Below are 18,599 nucleotides of genomic sequence, written 5' to 3' on the forward strand. Positions count from 1 at the left end.
TTTTCCAGCATTATATAAGATGCAAGGAAATTACACTGCCTGACAAAAAAGTACTGGTGTGTATGAAAGGCTTAGCGTGGTAGGAAAACCTTTCATTGAGAGATTAGGTCTGGGTAGGGCCTCTTTGTGGGGAAACTGAGTTGAAGTACTTTACCCTATTTGTGGAATGAGATTTTGTTGTAGAAATCCGGTACGAACAAATAGGCAAATCCCCCTAATATTTTCCCCACTGAGAAATAGGGTACCAAGTTTCCAATCTACTGTTTAATTTTGCTAAAACATTAAAAAATATACTGGATTTCAGGGACTGCATATACCAGTAGGGCCTATTGTTCAGCTGACATTTTTGTCTTTTGTTTTCATATGCTTGTGTCGAGCATGCTTGACACCTAATATACTAGAAGCCACATCACTAAAGAAGACAAAAATGGCAACAGCTATCATTTACTAAGTAATAAGTACTATCATTAACTTTACATGTGGTGTCTTCTAATGACTAGTTGATTCCTTTTGCTTCATTTTCTGCCCCCAGTAACTGTAAGCACCATTTAGAATAAGACTGTGTTATCTTCTTACATATTCAAGACTTTTCCATTTCTTATTGTTTCCCTCGATTTGTAGCCATTTTTGTACTTTAAGATATATATTTTTTGTTGCTGTTAGTGGACTTTACGCATGAATATCAAACAGCAGCTAACCACTTTGTGCAAAACCTGACTTTCTATTTTGAAAGCCATTTGAGGGAGCTCTACCTCATTGTTGAATTATGTTAGCTATCTCCTCCTCTTCCTCAAGGAAGACTTCAAAATGAACTGTGACTGACTTCATTTCTGTTTCACTGCCACCAGAACCTTCCCTGCATAGTAACATTTTTCCATTTTGAAGAAAACAGGCATCTTCTCAACTTTGGTCATTAACCATTGTAAAAATACTTTTGCTTCATTCATGCTTTCTGGGATTTTTTTATCTGTGGGTTAAGCTCACTCCAGTTGGGACATTTAGAATACACAGTGTTTGTAATCTTTTTCTTTCAGCTCCAAAAGATGTGCTCCTTCCTCATAAACCAGACCCTGAGGTCTCTCAGAGCGAACCTGGTAAATTAATTATTTCATCCTTCTGGCTAAGAAGTGTATTTTTCAAAAACAAAATTCTTGAAGTAAATATATTTTTAATGGTTGTGATATGGAAGAAATTCAGAGAAAAATATGGGTATAAAATGCATATTCCTTTTGGGTAGATTGAATCATCTGGGTTGAATTATTTTTCCTTGGTTAAATGAGGGAATAGTACATAGGCTCATTGAGTAGATCATGCTAAAATTATCAATACCATTGTTAACTAAGCCAACTCTCACATCCTTTCAAAACGTAAATGTAGCTACATTACAACTATGGGTATACTTTTAAGTAAAAAAAAGTGGATGCCTACTCAAAATTTTCCCCGAAGTGAGAACTTCAAAGTTTTAGTTAAACTAAGTTCTCTGATTAGCATCTAATGTGCAGAATTTTCTCTTATTTATTATAATTCTTAGAGAACATTTAAATTATTAAATCAATGCATCTGAAAAATATAGAAACTATTTTGACTTTGCCAGGTAGTAATTCTCATAAATATGTTCCTTTGACTTGCTTTTGGCATAGTTCTGCAACCTGTTACCTTTAGATTTGAGCCACCAAAGACAACAATAGGTAATGGTTTTCCCATATCAACCAACTCTGTTTTCTTTGCTACCATCAAGATTGCAGGCCTTTCTCAAATGATCCTGTTGAAACATCATTTCTTCTCAATTCATTTCATCACTTCATTCTCATTATTACTACTCTTTCCAAAATAGAAAAGCCATGATTTCACTGTCGTAATGGGTTTGCTTTGAAGACCACCTCAAGACATTACTGAATCCATCTTCATTTACTTCATTTATCTCCATGTTTCAATATGAGTCCACTGTGTTTACTAATGGTGCCCATTTAACAATTTCCATTGGTTTAGTGGTTCTCAGCTGTAATGTAACATACTAGCATGTGGTAAGTTTGAAAGATACTGCAAGTAATTATCAATATTGGTCAAAATACTAAAAATTGCCAGTGATTTGTTAAACTGAGCTCAAGCAGACTCAAGGAGATGATACCAACAATGATATTATCACACATTTTGTAATCCTGTATGCTCTCTTGAATGGAGGAGACAAGGACGAAGCTACAGCCAATAGTCCAGGACTGTGTCTAACCCACACTGCATCTCAACCAGCCATTCTGATGGATTGGTTCAAGAATAGAATGTCATGTAGTATGTGTTCTGGTGGAAAAACAGTTGAGAACCATTATTCTAATATTCCACAGTCATTTTTCCGAAAGTTTTGTGCACACTTAACTCTCTTCTTTCCTTTTTCTATTTCAAATGGAGGAATTTCATGTAATACCAATCTGGTCTGGTACTGGCTTTGAATCTAAAAATTTACAACCTTGGTCCTTTTCTTTTTGCAGCTCCTCTAGAGACACGAGGCATCCCTTTTATACCCATGATTTCCCCAAGTCCTAGTCAAGAGGAACTACAGACCATTCTGGGTAAATTTCGTTTTAATATTTGTTCAAGGATGGCTTGCCTTTTAGAAATTTCCCTTCGAGTAGCCATAATACATTATGTTCATAGCTTGTTTCTAAATAATAGGTTATTTAAAAATTCATTTCACTCAACGCTTTTACATTGACACTGTATTTGGCCTAATATGCATGCTGATTTTCAATATAAAATGTTTTAATACATCTAAGATGTGTTAAATTGGCTCTGGTGATTGTGATTTAGAATACTTAAAAATTTTAAGTATTCTAAAAAGAAAAATGTTTCTAAATCAATGCTGTTCTTTTTTGTTGCTTTTTCTGTATTTTAAACTGCATTTGGGAAGAAAAATTAGTTATCTAGTATTTATTAAGCCTTTACTTGGTGCACAGTTAAGTGATGCAGTTCTAAGAAGAAACTTTTAAAGAGGTGTCCTTACCCTAGAGAGCTCACGCTCTAATATGAAGACAGGACTTAGTTCCAATACTGCAGCCTCTGTGCCACTCAATACATTACGTGCCTTTCTAAAATTTAAACCATGTGAGGTAAGTTCTATTACTTGCTCCATTTTACAGATTAGAAAATTGAGGCATAGAGAGTTTAAAAATTTGGCCAAGGTGTTGGGAGGCCGAGACGGGCGGATCACGAGGTCAGGAGATCGAGACCATCCTGGCTAACACGGTGAAACTCCATCTCTACTAAAAAATACAAAAAACTAGCCGGGCGAAGTGGCGGGCGCCTGTGGTCCCAGCTACTCGGGAGGCTGAGGCAGGAGAATGGCGTAAACCCAGGAGGCGGAGCTTGCAGTGAGCTGAGATCTGGCCACCGCACTCCAGCCTGGGCTACAGAGCCAGACTCCGTCTCAAAAAAAATAAATAAATAAAAATAAAAATAAATAAAAAATAAAAAATAAATAAAAATTTGGCCAAGGTGAAACAGCTGGTGTCAGAGCCAGGATTAGAATCTACACACTCAGCCACCAGAGTGCCTAGGATTAACCTCAGTGTTACACTAATTACAATGAGTGTGATAGAGAAAAGAGCAACATGTTGAACAAACAACCTGGAGAAATAAGGAAAGGCCTCTCAGATTAGGGTCCTTTACACTGGGTCTTTAAGTTGGAATGAGAGTTGACCAGTCAAAGATGCAAATGGTTCTTTCAAGTTACAGACAGATGGGAAAGAGGCACAGAGCAAGGAGTGACAGTTAGACTAAACTGATGAGCAGGTAGTTGCCTGGAGAAACAAGGATGGGTAGGTTGGAAAGCTCCATTGGGATGAGCTGAACATGCTTTCAAGGAGTTTAACACAAATGTGTTCACTGTGTGGAAACTCTAGTTTGCCTTTGTTGAAAATGAACCAAAAAGCTAGAGTTCCTGGCTTGTGTTTGTTGGTGCCTCTCTCCTATCTACACTGCATCCCACATGGCTTTACTTAAATTAGTGGCCTTATTTACCTGCCTTCATTCCTTTTCTAATAATCCATCCTTTGTGGGTGTCTACTGAAATAAAGTTACTGATCACATTTTAAAATAAAATCCTTTTGGAAGAAAAAATTAAAATTGAGTGAGCAAATATATTCTAATCAAATATTCATCTAGTCTAGCTTATTTCTACAAAATCAATGCCGCCCATGATGGCAAAGTTAAAAGTAGTTTTCAAAAACCACTACTGAATATGCTAATTATTTAACTTCTACTCCCTGTTTTTCTAATGTGTCTTGGTTTATTCATGTCAGAACCATTACCTGTCAATTATCACAAGTATATTTCTTGAGCAGAATCAAGAGAATACAAAAGCAGGACAGAAAACAAAAAGATAGCAGTGTATCATTTATACCAAGTGTTTCCTTGGATCTAGTACAGGCAAAGTGAACAGTGTAATTTGCTGTGTCTGTATGATGTGTGATTTCAAGGTAACATGGGAATGGAAATGTTGCTGTATGTATTTTTTTTATTTTTTCAAGAGGATTGTGTTTGTATGTCAAACACACACTCTGATTTTCACATGAGAAAAATAGAATATTTGTTTTATGTGATATAAATATACATCTTTTCATATGATATATTTCCTTTCCACCTCATCAAAGTAACATGTGGGATTTATGGGCAGGGAAGAAACATGAAGGAGATAAATACATCGAGGCAACTAGGAGACTTTCATACATGAGCCATATCCAAGAATAGCCACAACTAGATTAATGAAACAATGATCCTGAGCTAAAAGCTTTTGGAAATCCTTATAACAATCATTAAAATAATAGTGTAAGACAGCAGATGTCACAAATGAGAGTTATTAAAATGTACCACTAACTGAATTATTGCGATTACTGAGTGTATTTCTAAATGCAACTTATCCTTTTATTATTGTATGGGGCAGAAAAGAGTATGTGTTTTTTGGTCATATTCATAAGGGTAATTATTTAAAACAAGCCAATCTTATTGTGTTTTCTCCAGAAGAAACAGACCAATCCACCCAAGAACGTTTCACAACTAAGATTCCACGAACAACTGAACTGGCAAAGACAACTCAGGGTAATCCTCTCCCCCACCTCTGGAGAATAACTTTTCCTTATTTGCTTTTAATCAGGAAAGACATTTTCTTTTCAGAATGTTATTTCTCATCACAGTGGATTACTTGATTTTTTTTTGTCATTTTATAGGTGAAAGAAATCAGCCAAATCTGAATACTTATATGAATATCAGTTGAACGTAGGCAAGACAAGTTCTTTCACTGGCACTTACTTTTTTTAATGTATTGTTGACCACTTGATGCTTCTAACTAAGAGTGGAAGATTCCATTTTTTCCCCACATTTGACTTTCATTTGCTTCATTTTCCATGTCTGATATATAATAACTGTTCTCTTCCTCTTCCTGCTCCCTCTCTAACTTCCTCCTGGTCTTCCTCCTTGTCTTCTCTCTTTTTCTCACTTTCTCCAATCTTCCCCCATTTGATGAAACACATTAATAAGAAAAAAAGCTATTAACAAGAAAAATCACTTTTCAAAATTATGACAATATTTAAACATCCAGAGAAGTGATTTCCTACTTTTTATTTCTTCTCTGTGATTTTCTGCTTTCGGGGAAGTGAACTCACCTACACAAAGCTCTATCTCATCTTCATGCACTCAGAAGTATTTTCCTGTTTATACTTTTCTATCCTATTATCCTACTTAGGTTATAACACTTGTGGACTTCTAATACTGTGGTGGTGGTGGTGGTGTTTTTTAATGACCACTTTTGCCCATCTCTGCCTCTATCGGATGGTAGAAAGCCAAAAATAAGACCAAAAAGAGCAAATATTTAGGGAGTTAGGAGACAAATAAGTTTATGTTGCCCATTATGAGTTCTAATTTGAGGGGGAAAGTTGGTGAGAGAAGTTTAATAATAAGAGGAAACGATAATGAAAGAAATCTAATTTTAAAGTACATGTGTCACCGGGGCAACATTTACTCCAAGTAAACATGACTAAGACTATGGTAAAGAGCAGTTCCTTTAAATTTTCTAAATCTTTTTTACTTGTTTGTATGGTTTAACTTTTATGTTTTAAACTTTTATTCAATTACTTCATTTAATTTTTATTTGCTGTTTATTTATAATTATACACAGAAGACTGAAGTATAATATGACAGCCCTCTCACATCTCTATCACCAGCCTCAACAATGAACAGATGTTCTGTTGTGATACATCCCTATTCCACCCTGATTTCTGTATGTTTATTATTTCATGTTTTTGCAAATCTCTTTAATTTCTGGCTTAACGGAAGATAGCTGGCTTCTCATAATCAATCTGTTTTAACCACAAAATACATAAATATTTACAACAAGCAGGATAAATAAAGACTCTCATTCCACGCAGGTTGTGTTGCCAAATGAGAAAGATTTCAGCTTTTTAGAGATATAAGGATTTGGGAATGAGGATAAAAGATCACAGGCCTGTTCTTTCCTTGTTTTGCCTTTTCCTACTTTAAAGAGAATATCAATATTGTGTCACCATTACTAGTATATATGGAATTTTAATCAAATTCCTTCAAAATACTGTATTAAATATAAATTTCACCGGTTATTAGGAGTATATCAATGATCTCATATCATTATATAAATTGTCTTAACATATTTATATATGTTGACTTTTTTCTTATATCCTTAGCTCTTTTTCTATGTTTAAAATTGAAACTCTGCGGCAGTTTTCTCAAGGCCATATATTGTTTAGTGATGAGCTATATGAGTAACTTACAACCTAAATTGAAATTATATTTCAGCTCTTTTATTAAAAAAAATTCTTTCTAGATTTAAATGAAGACTATGGAGAAAACTAAAACAAAAATTCAGATGCCATGGCTTTGAAATCATGTAGTGCTGATTATTTCTGTGGTCTACTCTCAATCTCTTTCCTGTCCAAAGCTTTAAAATTTATATGTATTCTAGAATGAGACAAGAACTATGATTCTTACTTTTAAGCAGAAGCAACCTAACATTCAAAGGGATTTACATGGAAAGACGAAATAGGTTAAGAGGGAATCCCACCATCTCAAAATTGGGAGAAAAAAATTGCAGATAATCATCAGGCACTTTAGGGTCTGTGAAAATTAATTTTTATGGTTATGACACTTGGGAAGGCCCAAACTAAGAGAATTTCAGTATGTGTCCGCTGTTGTTGGCTTGAAGTATGGCAAAATTCTGCTCATCACAGTCTTTACATTGGACGTTTATAAATGAGCTACATTATAACCTATTTCACAGGCACACTTTTTTAACTTAGTAGGCAAGGCATTGCTGATTTATGGCTATATAAATATCCACTCGATATGTGAATAAAATCTTTAAAACGATGTAATCTACTTACATGGTTTTCAGGAAAAAATTTTTCCAAAAACGTTACCAAGAAAGCTGGTGGCAGGAAGCAGTATGTGATGGGGAAGTGGGGACAGAGGAGAGCAGCAGGGAATAGATGAATTCCAGGATGAATGCTTACCTTGAAACCTTAGGATGCATTAATGTTTCAGCAGGTTCTCACAAGTTGGCCTGCATACGGTGGTCACCCACTTATTCATTCATTCAGCAAGTCTTCGTTAGGATGCCTTTCTGTGCAGGTCCTGGATAATTGGCCCAGGGATTATCTGAGTTCTTGCTCCTTGCTTGTCCTCTTTTGATAGGCAGGGCACCAGATGTCATTTTCTGTCATTTCTACAGCATTTTGGATGACACTGAGTGAATACTTACTCACTTCAGGTTCATGAGCAAAGACCATTTGATAGAGACCACATACTCCTACTCTTTCTTCTTTACCTACCTAAACAGTCATTTCTCTTTTTACCTTTAAGATTGTTTGACTTCTTTAGCAAAGTAATATTTCACAATGACTCTTCACTGAGAGATTAGATGGATGGACAGATGAACAGACAGATGGATGGCTTATGGGTTTATCATGCTAAGCAAACATCTGGTAAAACAAATGCTCTTGAAAAATAGGGACAAAATGATGACTAATCCTTAACACACCTTACAAATGAACTACCTCATTCTATGTGCATCTTTAATTTTCAGTCTTGTATATTTTCTTTCTTTTATTTTCCTTTAGCATGAAGTCTATAATGCATAATGGGAATTTTCTGAACCTTCTTTATACGTCCAGGCAACATGTATGAGTTGTTGGTCCCTAGGATGCTAAATCTCCACTCAGGAGGCTTTGGTCTGTTGCTTATTAAATATAAAGTGTTCCTCTGTTTCAGCGCCACACAGGTTTTATACTACTGTGAGGCCCAGAACATCTGACAAGCCACACATCAGACCTGGTAAGTTGTTTCTCTGATGACTTAAATAATCAGCAGGCAGGGAAAGATAGGAAATGGATTGAAACAGCCAAATACACCAAAGGGGATCCTTACATTGCAATAAAAGATATACAGGGACTCTGATCTGTGTGGATAAGTGAAAAGATACTGATGAATCCATAAATGTGACAAGACTTGACTAAGGATTTTAAGGGTAATCAGATGCAGAGATCACTATGAAATTTTATTGATTTAAAAGTATTTTTAAAATAGTGTTGGACGATTTTCCTGACAGTTATAGAGGTAGCACAGAGTTAGCTATGACATGATATTATTTAATACTTACTTTCAGATATTCTTTCTCTCTTAAGGAAAGATGGTCTTTTTTCAGCATAGAAAAGCTCTTGTTCTAGGAGAACATTTTTACTTGATTCCTTCAGAGAATAAAAATATCACAAGTTCTAAACAGCAAAAATAAAGTTATAATTATATATTGGGAATATGTTAAATTTACTAAATTCTCCAAAGGTCCTAGGATTGCCCTCACAGGAGCTTGTTCAGAAAAAAAGTTAACTTGGAGGGGTTGATCTAGTTCGTGTAAATCACTCTTATGCTGAGGCACAAGTTGGACCAAACACTAGTGTTTTATTTTCTTTTTCTTTGTGATTCTAAGAAGTCTTAAAGTTCCAAATGATGAAACCTGCTTAGAATGAATATTCTAGGTGAATACATCTTTAGAACAATAATTTTATATTCTTTGGTTTATGTAGAGTCCATATACTTGTTTACAATTTTCCAACTTCTAAAGATAATTGGGCACAGAAATCTTTTATAACCATGTATATCTCCCTGTGACTTTGTGTGTCATGATAGGTGTTGAGAGCTTAATGTGAGACTGGTGATATTAAACATTTCTAAAAAATAAACAGTAACAATCATGGCTGATAATGACCGAGCACTGGCCATGTGCCCTGTGAGGTACAGTTGAGGAAGCTGAGGCACAGAGAGGAACTAGAAAGTGGATCAAAGATGAGCAGTATGGCTTCAGAGCTTCCCACATAAGCACAATACACTTAGTGCTCTTCCTTAGAGTCTTCTAGATGGATTGTAAAATAGGTCACCTCTTGAGACTTTGGTAAGGCTATGACTTTCTCCAGAGCAGGAAAGAAAGCAAAATGGTTTCCTCAAGTTCTGTGCTTGACAATGGACTTTGTGAAAGGACTCAAATAATAAAACCTCTGTACCTAGGGATTCCCACGAAAGGATGTGGAAAGACTCCAACTTCTGAATGGAGACCTTGACAAATACACTTCAGATATTGTTTTTTCATTAGACATATGTAGTCCTGATCTTTCTTCAGTTCCATTTTGGAATGCATCTGATACCTATAAATGAAACAAGATATTTCCCACTTCGGACTACAAATTCCCTTGCCAGTTACTTTTTCAAGTCAAGTACTGAAACCCAGTGATCACCTCAGAATACAAACTCAGGTCTCTATTTTCAAATTCAAGTCTATTATTTTTATACAAGAATGTGGTTTCTATATTCTGAATAATATTTTTGGTAAGTCATCCTTTTTATTGCCTAGTTAAATGACTTTCAATTCTCTGAGAAATTTTGTTTTTCTTGGCTGCAAACTTTCAATAAGAAAATGAACTATTTATATCCCACTTTATTTTAGTTCTGCATAGGACAACTACAAGACCTACTAGGCCCAAACCCAGTGGGATGCCCAGTGGGAATGGAGTGGGAACAGGTAATAATCACAAGTGTATTTCCTTTTTATCCTGTCAAAACTATAAGCATTATTTAATTTTCATGATTTTGTTGAATTCACATTTTAATTTCCTTTTTACCAGTTTTTAAAGTTCTTAGTAACTCTGTAACTGAAAATTATTACTCATTCCAAAATCAAAACTTCAGATGTTTCTAAAAATAGTGAAGACTTTTTCACTTTTCTAAACCTAGTCTACTAGTTACTATATATAATCTTGCTTCTTAAAAAGATCCTGATTAAGTATAACTTGAGTGAAAACACTAAAAACAGCTATTTCCCCTAATTTCAAAATACTTTTTATACACAGACTGGTCTTTGAACCGTAATTAGTTGATTTTTAAGTTTATAATTTAACAAGTACCATTAAAAAGGTTTTGAATAACTGCATCTGTTAGCAATCTGGAATATGAAATTTAAACAAGAAATATTTAATCAGAGCAATTCGCATTTGGTTACCCTGGTTATAGTCATTAATGTTTTCAAATCATTCAGCTTAAATAACATAGCTCTAATCTAATCAGATCTATGGGAGTAAGTACTATGCTAGAAAAACTAGGATACTGATCTGATAAATATTCAAACACCCAACTTCATGGATAAATGGTAGTTATTTAGATGCCTTAACATAGAATTGTATTATTCCCTTTAAATATTTTTAGTAGTATAACTCTTGTGTTTGCTTAGATAAAAAAATTAGAATTTATTTAATGCATATATATCTGATTAACCCATGACAGTTCTCTAATGAAAAAGAGATGTGAATAATACCTAGAGATATTTAGTCTAAAAATTATTTAGCTTTGTTTAAGAATGTACTTTTGTACTTGATTATTATAGTCTCTGAATTTCTAGGAATTCACTTCTCTTTAAACCAAATGATGAGGCCAACACTATAAGTTCGTGACTCATGAAAAGCAAGAAAGCATCCCAGTATCTATTTGTGCTCATCTACTCTTTTAATTTTTCCCAACTGTGGGATTAGATCGTGCTCAATTTTTCAGATTGACATCAACAATCTGGCTATAAACAGAGCCACCTTCTCTCAGATCATTTTGGGAGGAAGGCGGGTACAAATTGTTTAATATTCAAATAATTCCTTGGAAGTGGCGTAAGTAAAAATAAAAGAAAGCACTTAAATGACAACCAAGCAAATGAAAGAACAAGTAAAGTAGCTGTGATCACACTTGAAAGCTACCAACCTTGGCCGGGCGCGGTGGCTCACGCCTGTAATCCCAGCACTTTGGGAGGCCAAGTCTGGCGGATCACGAGGTCAGGAGATCGAGACCATCCTGGCAAACATGGTGAAACCCCATCTCTACTAAAAATACAAAAAATTAGCCGGGCGTGTGGTGGGCGCCTGTAATCCCAGCTGCTCGGGAGGCTGAGGCGGGAGAATTGCATGAACTCAGGAGGCAGAGCTTGCAGTGAGCTGAGATCATGCCACTGCTCTCCAGCCTGGGCAACAGAGCAAGCCTCCATCTCAAAAAAAAAAGAAAGCTACTAACCTTCACTATAATATTGATTCTTACTAGAAACATGCAATTATCTCTCAGGGAAACAAACCATTATATTTTAGCTTATCAACAATATAAATATTTTTCCAAAGCCCACTTTTATTACAAATGAATATCTGTTACCTTCTTGTATACATAAAGTCAACTTTATAATAATTTATCCAACTTAGCTTTGGAAGAATAATACAGCAGGTCTTTTTCAATTTAATTTGTCAGTTGTTGGGAGAAATTGGGCTGGTGGGCACAGGTAGACAAAGCTGAGCTCACTGTTTCTTCTTTCTTTACTTCACCTCCATGCCCAACCAAAATTTTTTGTTCCTCGTCTGTATTCTTTTATTTGTCAATTGGGATCCCCTGTCAAGGAAGGACTTGCTGCCTACCTGCAGGGAGTGAGGTCAGCAGACAGCATCCAGCTATCATCTCCCTCAGAGTAAGCTTCAACCAGAGAGCACTGAATGGAGATCTGGGCAGTACATCTCCATGTCAGCCACAATAATTCATACCAACCAAATGGAATTCATCCTGGGAATGCAAGGTTGGCTCAACACTCAAACAAATTAGTGTAATTTGCCATATTAACAGAATAAAGAAGAAAAATCATGATTATCCAAGTAGATGCACAAAACAACCTAGACAAAATTTTCAGTTCATCCCTAATGAAAGCTCTCAGGAAATTAAGAATAAAAGGAAGTTTCCTCAATCTGATAAAGGACATCTGTGAAAAAGCTACAACTGCCAAAATTCACACCAGCAGCAGTTGTGGCCAAGTGGTTAAGGCAATGGACTAGAAAAAGCTGCAACTAACACTGTACTTAATGGTGAAAGACTAAACACTTTTCTCCTAAGATGGAGAATACAGCAGGGATTTCTATTTTTGCCACTTCTATTGAATATAGTAGTGAGTGTTTAGCCAATGCAGTAGGCAAGAAAAGAAGTAAATGGCATAAAATTCAGAAATTATAGATAACATGATTATCTATGTAGCATATGATTAAGAAAAACAGCAACTCTCAGATATTTGCCTAGAGAATACTACTTTAAGAAACTGGTGAGGAAGAAGTATTTAAAAATCTCTCCTCTCCAGGTTATAGACTTACCTGAGTCCACCTTCCTTTGATTCTGCATAGTTTTGATCAGACTTCTTTATAGAAATGCAGCTGTATGCAAAAGTTTATTTTCTTCTCTGACACAATTCTACTGTCACATCCACACTTTCAGCCTCTGTTGACTATTTTAATGCATCATTTTTGTGTTAACTGATTTCATGTTCAACTTTGACATCTTAGAATGTTTATCTTTATTATCCATCTCACATACATTTTCCTATAGTTTTTCTTGCTGAAGTTTTCAACTCAGATATTTCACATTTAAAAAAATTAGTTGATAAAGGAAGTGTTTGTGATCTATAGGACATACTCTTTAATTTTATTTTTAAAAATTTATTTCAATGGCTTTTGGGTTTTGTTGTTACATGGATATACATGGATGAATTATACAGCAGTGAATTTAAGATTTTAGTGCACTCATCACCTGAGTAGTGTACATTGTACCTAATATATTGCAGGTTTTTATCCCTAGCCTCCTCTCACCCTCCCCCTTCTGAGTCTCTAACGTTCATTATATCACTCTGTATGCCTTTGTGTACTTACAGCTTACTTCCCACTTTTAAGTGAGAACATCCGGTTTTTGGTTTTCCACTCCTGAGTTACTTCACTTAGAATAATGGTCTCTAGATCCATCCAAATTGCTGCAAAAGACATTGTCGTGTTCCTTTTTTATCACTGAGTAGTATTCCATGGTGTACATATACCAAACATTTTCTTTATCCACTCATTAGTCAATGGGCACTTAAGTTGGTTCCGTATCTTTGCAATTGTGAATTGTGCTGCAATAAACATACATACACATGTGTCTTTTTCATATAATGACTTATTTTCCTTTAAGTAGATACCCAGTAGTAGGATTGCTAGGTCAAATGGTATAGTTCTACTATTCGTTCTTTAAGGAATCTCCAAACTATTATCCACGTGCTAATTTACATTCCCACCAGTGATGTATAAGTGGTCCTTTTCCCCACATCCACGCCATCATCTATGGTTTTTTGACTTTTGATAGTGGCCATTCTTGCAGGAGTAAGGTGGTATCTCAATGTGGTTTTAACTTGTAGTTCCTGTAGGATATGTTATTTATGGTTTTAGACCACCTAATATTGTGCCCTTGGAAGGCTTAAAAAAAGAAAAACGGATTCTGAGGCCTAAAGACTACAGACCTTTGACTGTTGAGGTCTCTATAAAAATCTCGTGATTCCATAAGCCCCAGGAATATCTTGAGTCCAGTGTATCTTATTTCACAACATCATTATGTTTTACCTGATGTATGTGTATTTTATACACGTATGTGTAGGTAGATATTGCTCTACCCCAAGGTTAGAAAGTAGCCTGCCATAGGTTGAGATCTAAAGTGGGTCATTTTTCTAGCATTCTGCTTTTCCGTGGTTTCCAGAGACATGTCTCAGCTTAGCTGATGTGTCCTACCTATTAAAATCTCCTTGAGGCCTGCCTACAGAGATGCAACAAGCCATGCACACACTGGGCCAAGCGATTGTGCAAACTACAGCCCCACAGGCCAAATCTGGCTCATTGCCTGTTTCTGTAAATAAAGTTTTATTGAAACACATCTAGCTTTCACATCGTACTGTGTACAATGTGTGTTGTGTACAAAGGTACTTCTACAGTACAATGGCAGAGTTGAATAGTTGTGACAGAGACAGTATGGCCCATAAAGGTGAAAATATTTCTTGTCTAGCATGGGGTTGGCAGACTGTTTCTGTAAAGGATAAATGTTTTCAACTCTGTGGGCAAAACAGTCTCTTTCACAGATATTTAATTCTGCCATTGTGCTATGAAAGCAAGCACAGAAAAAGTTTGCCCATCCCAGTGCTAGACAATCTCTCTGACTTTCTCCCTGAGGGAAGTTGTGCAGCTATTTTTTTCATTCAGCCAACATTTATTGAAAGCCCATCATATACCAGGCAAAGCATAATTCTGAAACCACCTTGGCACATGTGATTTGGCAGATATTGTTAAAAACCTGAATCCTAGACTCCTTTCTCTACACCCTAATAAGGGAACCGCGATTTACTGCCCCGCCATGAGTGTGCTGCACGAGAATCCAGTCCCCTCAGGCTGAGGAATGTGTTTTTCTGGGCTGTAACTAAATCTTCCAGCCTGCTGGCTCCCTGCCGCTGGCTTTTTAGCCAGGTGCTAAGATTTGGGACAAGAGTGCAGAAACCAATCATCCATAAATATCACCCCTTTTTGATCACAGGGAATGAAGTCACTGGTACATTTAAGAACTGATTTCCAGTTTACTCTGTTTGTTTGCAAAGTTTTTGTTACCATGGTTAAAAGTACCCAATTTGTTACTTCGTTCTGGACGATAAATTGCTGAGGGGTGAACTATGTAAATCCAGAGATTTTTGGAGGACTCCCATATGGCAGTTGGGGGCTCATTCTGAGGCTCAAGTCTTGGTGCTTACAGAGCTGACTCTGCCCTTTAGAAGATGTGTCGGTTAATCCTGCCTGAGGGAAAAAGAAGTCAGGTCACAGCTTGGGCCAGACTGTCTGATTGGGTGCCAATTCCTGAGAATTCGTTCTCTTCAGTATCTCTTACTGATTTTCTCCTTTCTCTTCCCATTGCCTCTCTGCTACCTTTGGCCTTTCATTTGCTGTCCTCTGACTCAGGGCAAGAGATGTTCTCTAGTCTCTCCGGTTCTGGCCCGGGTGAAATGCCTAAACCGCAGCTAGGTGCAAGAGAGCAAGTCCAGAACAAGAGCTCAGTCTCCTGTCCCCAGATCTTTCCAGTGAGCCACACAGCTGCCTTTTGCATGGCCCTTCCCAATGCTTTCAGGCACCACTGGCTTCTGTCCACTTCTAAAGGCTGGAGAAAGTCCGGTTTTGCAGCCGATTCTCTGTTTGATTTGGGAACCTATATCTAAGGATCATAAGAATGTGATGCCTCTGTCTCCACCTACACAGAAAATGGCTCGTTTCTTCCAGTTCCTCCCTGGATTAAAAAACAGGGCTAGGCAATGTGTATCTTTGGTCTTATGTATAATGTAACGCTGCAAAATCTTAAAAGTGGTAAGAATGAAAATGGGCATTTTAAATGGAGCAACTAACATGTGCAAAAGCTTAGAGGTAGGAAATTACAAGCACGTGTGGGAACCTAGCTCTAAGTTAGAGCTCCTAGATTTCTAACCTACCAGCCCATGTGACTTGGTGGATCTGGATATGCCTGGTCAGTGACTACTGTCAGCCTTGGACTATTTTCTGAGTCCCAAACACCCGTGGCATGACTGGATAACATGTGCTTGCCAGCTATGGCCATTTAGCCCTCACACCGTGGTGGCAGCTCAAGTCACCCAAGAGACAGAGTAGAGGGCTTTAGGAATATATTCACTCAGAGTTACTGTGATGAATAGCAGGGAGAAAATGATCAGAGGACAGTAAGTACTCTGTGCTTTGCCTCTTAGTGCTGAAGAGATAGACTTTGGATCCTGGCATATGTAGGCCTGAATCCCACTGCTTCTTAGCTGTGAGACCTCAGGCAAATTGCTTCATCTCCCCTTGCCTTGGGTTTTCTCATCTGTGGGACGTAGATTGTATTCCACACACACACAGGGTTGTAAGGATTAAGTCAAATCATGAATATGTAAGGCACTGGCACAGTATTGGATCAAAATACTTTGGTTTTCAAGGGCAGGAAGATTTGGAAAAGGGCTGTAAAGAAGGGTCTACTCAAGACAACAGCCTACTGGCCTTCTAGAGTATATAAAACTTTTTGTTACCCTGGAGAAATCGTGGTAAATCAAACCTTGGCAAGCCAAGTTACCCAGTGACCCACATGCAGGTATTCTTCAATTCCCTGTGCTGTTCACAGAGTAACCACTCAAATGAGCCATTGCCCTTCCCCACTACCCCTGACAGTGAGACACAGGAGGAAGGCTAATGAACCATTTGCTTGTGGCCTGCCTATGGGATTAGTCACAAAAGTCATTGCCCCCAGAAACATTTTTTTTCCAACCACAAATAAGCTTTAATTCATGATTCCGTATGTAATTTCTCCATGATTGTATATATTTTATCTCTTACTCAAGCAGCAGAGGATGTGGGATTGCAATATTAGGTTCATCCCCTGGATGTCATAAATTAATGTGAAAATGTCATCTTACTTTGGGGAGGCAAAGCTTCTGTTGTCTATTTAATATATCTGCCCACACATTAAATGGAATCGAGTATATAATGTCCCCAAACAGTTTCTGGAACACAGTGAGCCCTCAAAACAGGGTTGCTGTCATTGTTAATGTACTAACTAGTATATTAATGTAAACATTTCATTCCTATTTTTTAATATGTAAATTACAGTCAGGTCCTCAAAGTAGTATGAATTCTTTTTTAGGACAGGTCATTATTTCTGAAGTGATTTTTATTGTTGAACTTCTAAAAATGTCTGTTTCTATTCTTTTGTAATGAATACTGTCACCCAAACCAAGGAAGATTATTTTATAATATAAAAGAATAATTTTTAAAATATGACAAAAACCTAATTAGTTCCCTTTGGAATTGCTACCCAAAGTCCAAGCCTGGGTATTTAGACAAATGGCTAGTAATAACCACGAGATTATTGAGGGGCTTAGGAGACAAAATAACACACAACGTGATTTTCAAATCAGTTTCTTTCAAACAGTAATGTAGAGTTATAGGCCTGCCCAGGGCTAATTTACAAATCCCAAAACATCATTTGTGGCCTCAATAGCCTTATAGCTAATGCCACTCCAGGAATAATTTTAAAGTCAATTTATTAAGTATAAACCCAAACACACTGGAATTCTAAGGTGTGGGTTTTTTTTAATGGGCATAGAGGGATTGGAAGAAAAAAATTTTTTTTGAATTACAAACTGTACTGATGAATATTGGCAAAAGGTGGCCAGTTACCATAAATGAAATCCCACCTGGTGAGACAATACCACCCAGTAAGGCAGTGCAGGATGAGTTTCATGAAAGATTTGGACAAAACCGCAATTTACCATGAAATGCTAATTCTACAGAGAAAACATCACAACTTTTTCTATAGCCAGATAGTAGAAGCCCGTTAAAATGTCTTGGCATAAAAACACCAATGTGCCTGCTCTGCAAAGAATGTACGTTGTTACTGACAACTCTACAAAGTTCCCATGGAACATGTTTTGTTTAATATATGTTTATTCCCTTTCATTATCTCTGCTCATAGGAGTCAAGCAAGCACCCAAGCCATCAGGTGCTGATAGAAATGTATCAGTGGACTCTCCCCACCCCACTAAGAAGCCAGGTAAGGAATGATATGCTGACTTTTATGACAGCTCAGCTCTGAAACTTGGATGGTAACTGCAGTATCATTTATTGTGGCAAAAACAGCAACATCCACACAGCCCCCAAAATATCAGAACCATGCATACAGTGCATGGGTATTGCTAGGAAAACATTTGGAATATTATCTTTGGAGGAATTAAAAGTGCTCCATGCACAAATTAAATATTAATAGGAACTTCCGATGTGATACTAACTTAATCATTACTTTCTATAATGTTCTGAGGGGCCATAATGGGCACGTGCTGCAGAATCACTGACTGTGGTTTCCAGTTTTGATCGTGTTTAAGTTTTGCTCTTGTGTAATTTATTACAATTTTTTTTGCCTGTGATTACTTATGTTCCTGATTTAAGAGTATGCTCTATGTAATAGGCCAAAAGTATGAATCTGGTGACTCAGAATGCCTTTGGATTGAATAAGGACTTTTATTAACGTCAACCACCAGTATACTCCTGAACACACACACACACACACACACACACACACACACACACACACACAGAGTCTTTCTCTTACTAGTATACCAGGCATTTTCCTGGATTGACAATTTTTCTTGGAGATTTTAAAAC

At 36.8% G+C, this 18,599-nt stretch overlaps 1 protein-coding gene across 50 annotated transcripts in view; it reads left to right on the forward strand.

Moving 5' to 3' along the window:
- ABI3BP (ABI family member 3 binding protein) overlaps nucleotides 1–18,599 on the forward strand; it is a 244,211-nt gene that overhangs the window by 195,844 nt on the left and 29,768 nt on the right. For 35 of the 50 annotated variants that reach the window (XM_005548290.4, XM_005548283.4, XM_005548278.4 and 32 more), the window contains 7 exons: nucleotides 1,035–1,094; nucleotides 1,641–1,688; nucleotides 2,484–2,564; nucleotides 5,011–5,088; nucleotides 8,287–8,349; nucleotides 10,013–10,087; nucleotides 17,914–17,991. In XM_005548290.4, coding sequence (XP_005548347.3) covers nucleotides 1,035–1,094; nucleotides 1,641–1,688; nucleotides 2,484–2,564; nucleotides 5,011–5,088; nucleotides 8,287–8,349; nucleotides 10,013–10,087; nucleotides 17,914–17,991 — 483 coding nt within the window. The remainder of the gene's footprint in view (nucleotides 1–1,034; nucleotides 1,095–1,640; nucleotides 1,689–2,483; nucleotides 2,565–5,010; nucleotides 5,089–8,286; nucleotides 8,350–10,012; nucleotides 10,088–17,913; nucleotides 17,992–18,599) is intronic. The other 15 variants (XM_005548280.4, XM_074033570.1, XM_065539262.1 and 12 more) reach the window with 5 other exon arrangements.

Source organism: Macaca fascicularis, chromosome 2, assembly GCF_037993035.2.
Source record: "Macaca fascicularis isolate 582-1 chromosome 2, T2T-MFA8v1.1".
Lineage (NCBI taxonomy): Eukaryota > Metazoa > Chordata > Mammalia > Primates > Cercopithecidae > Macaca > Macaca fascicularis.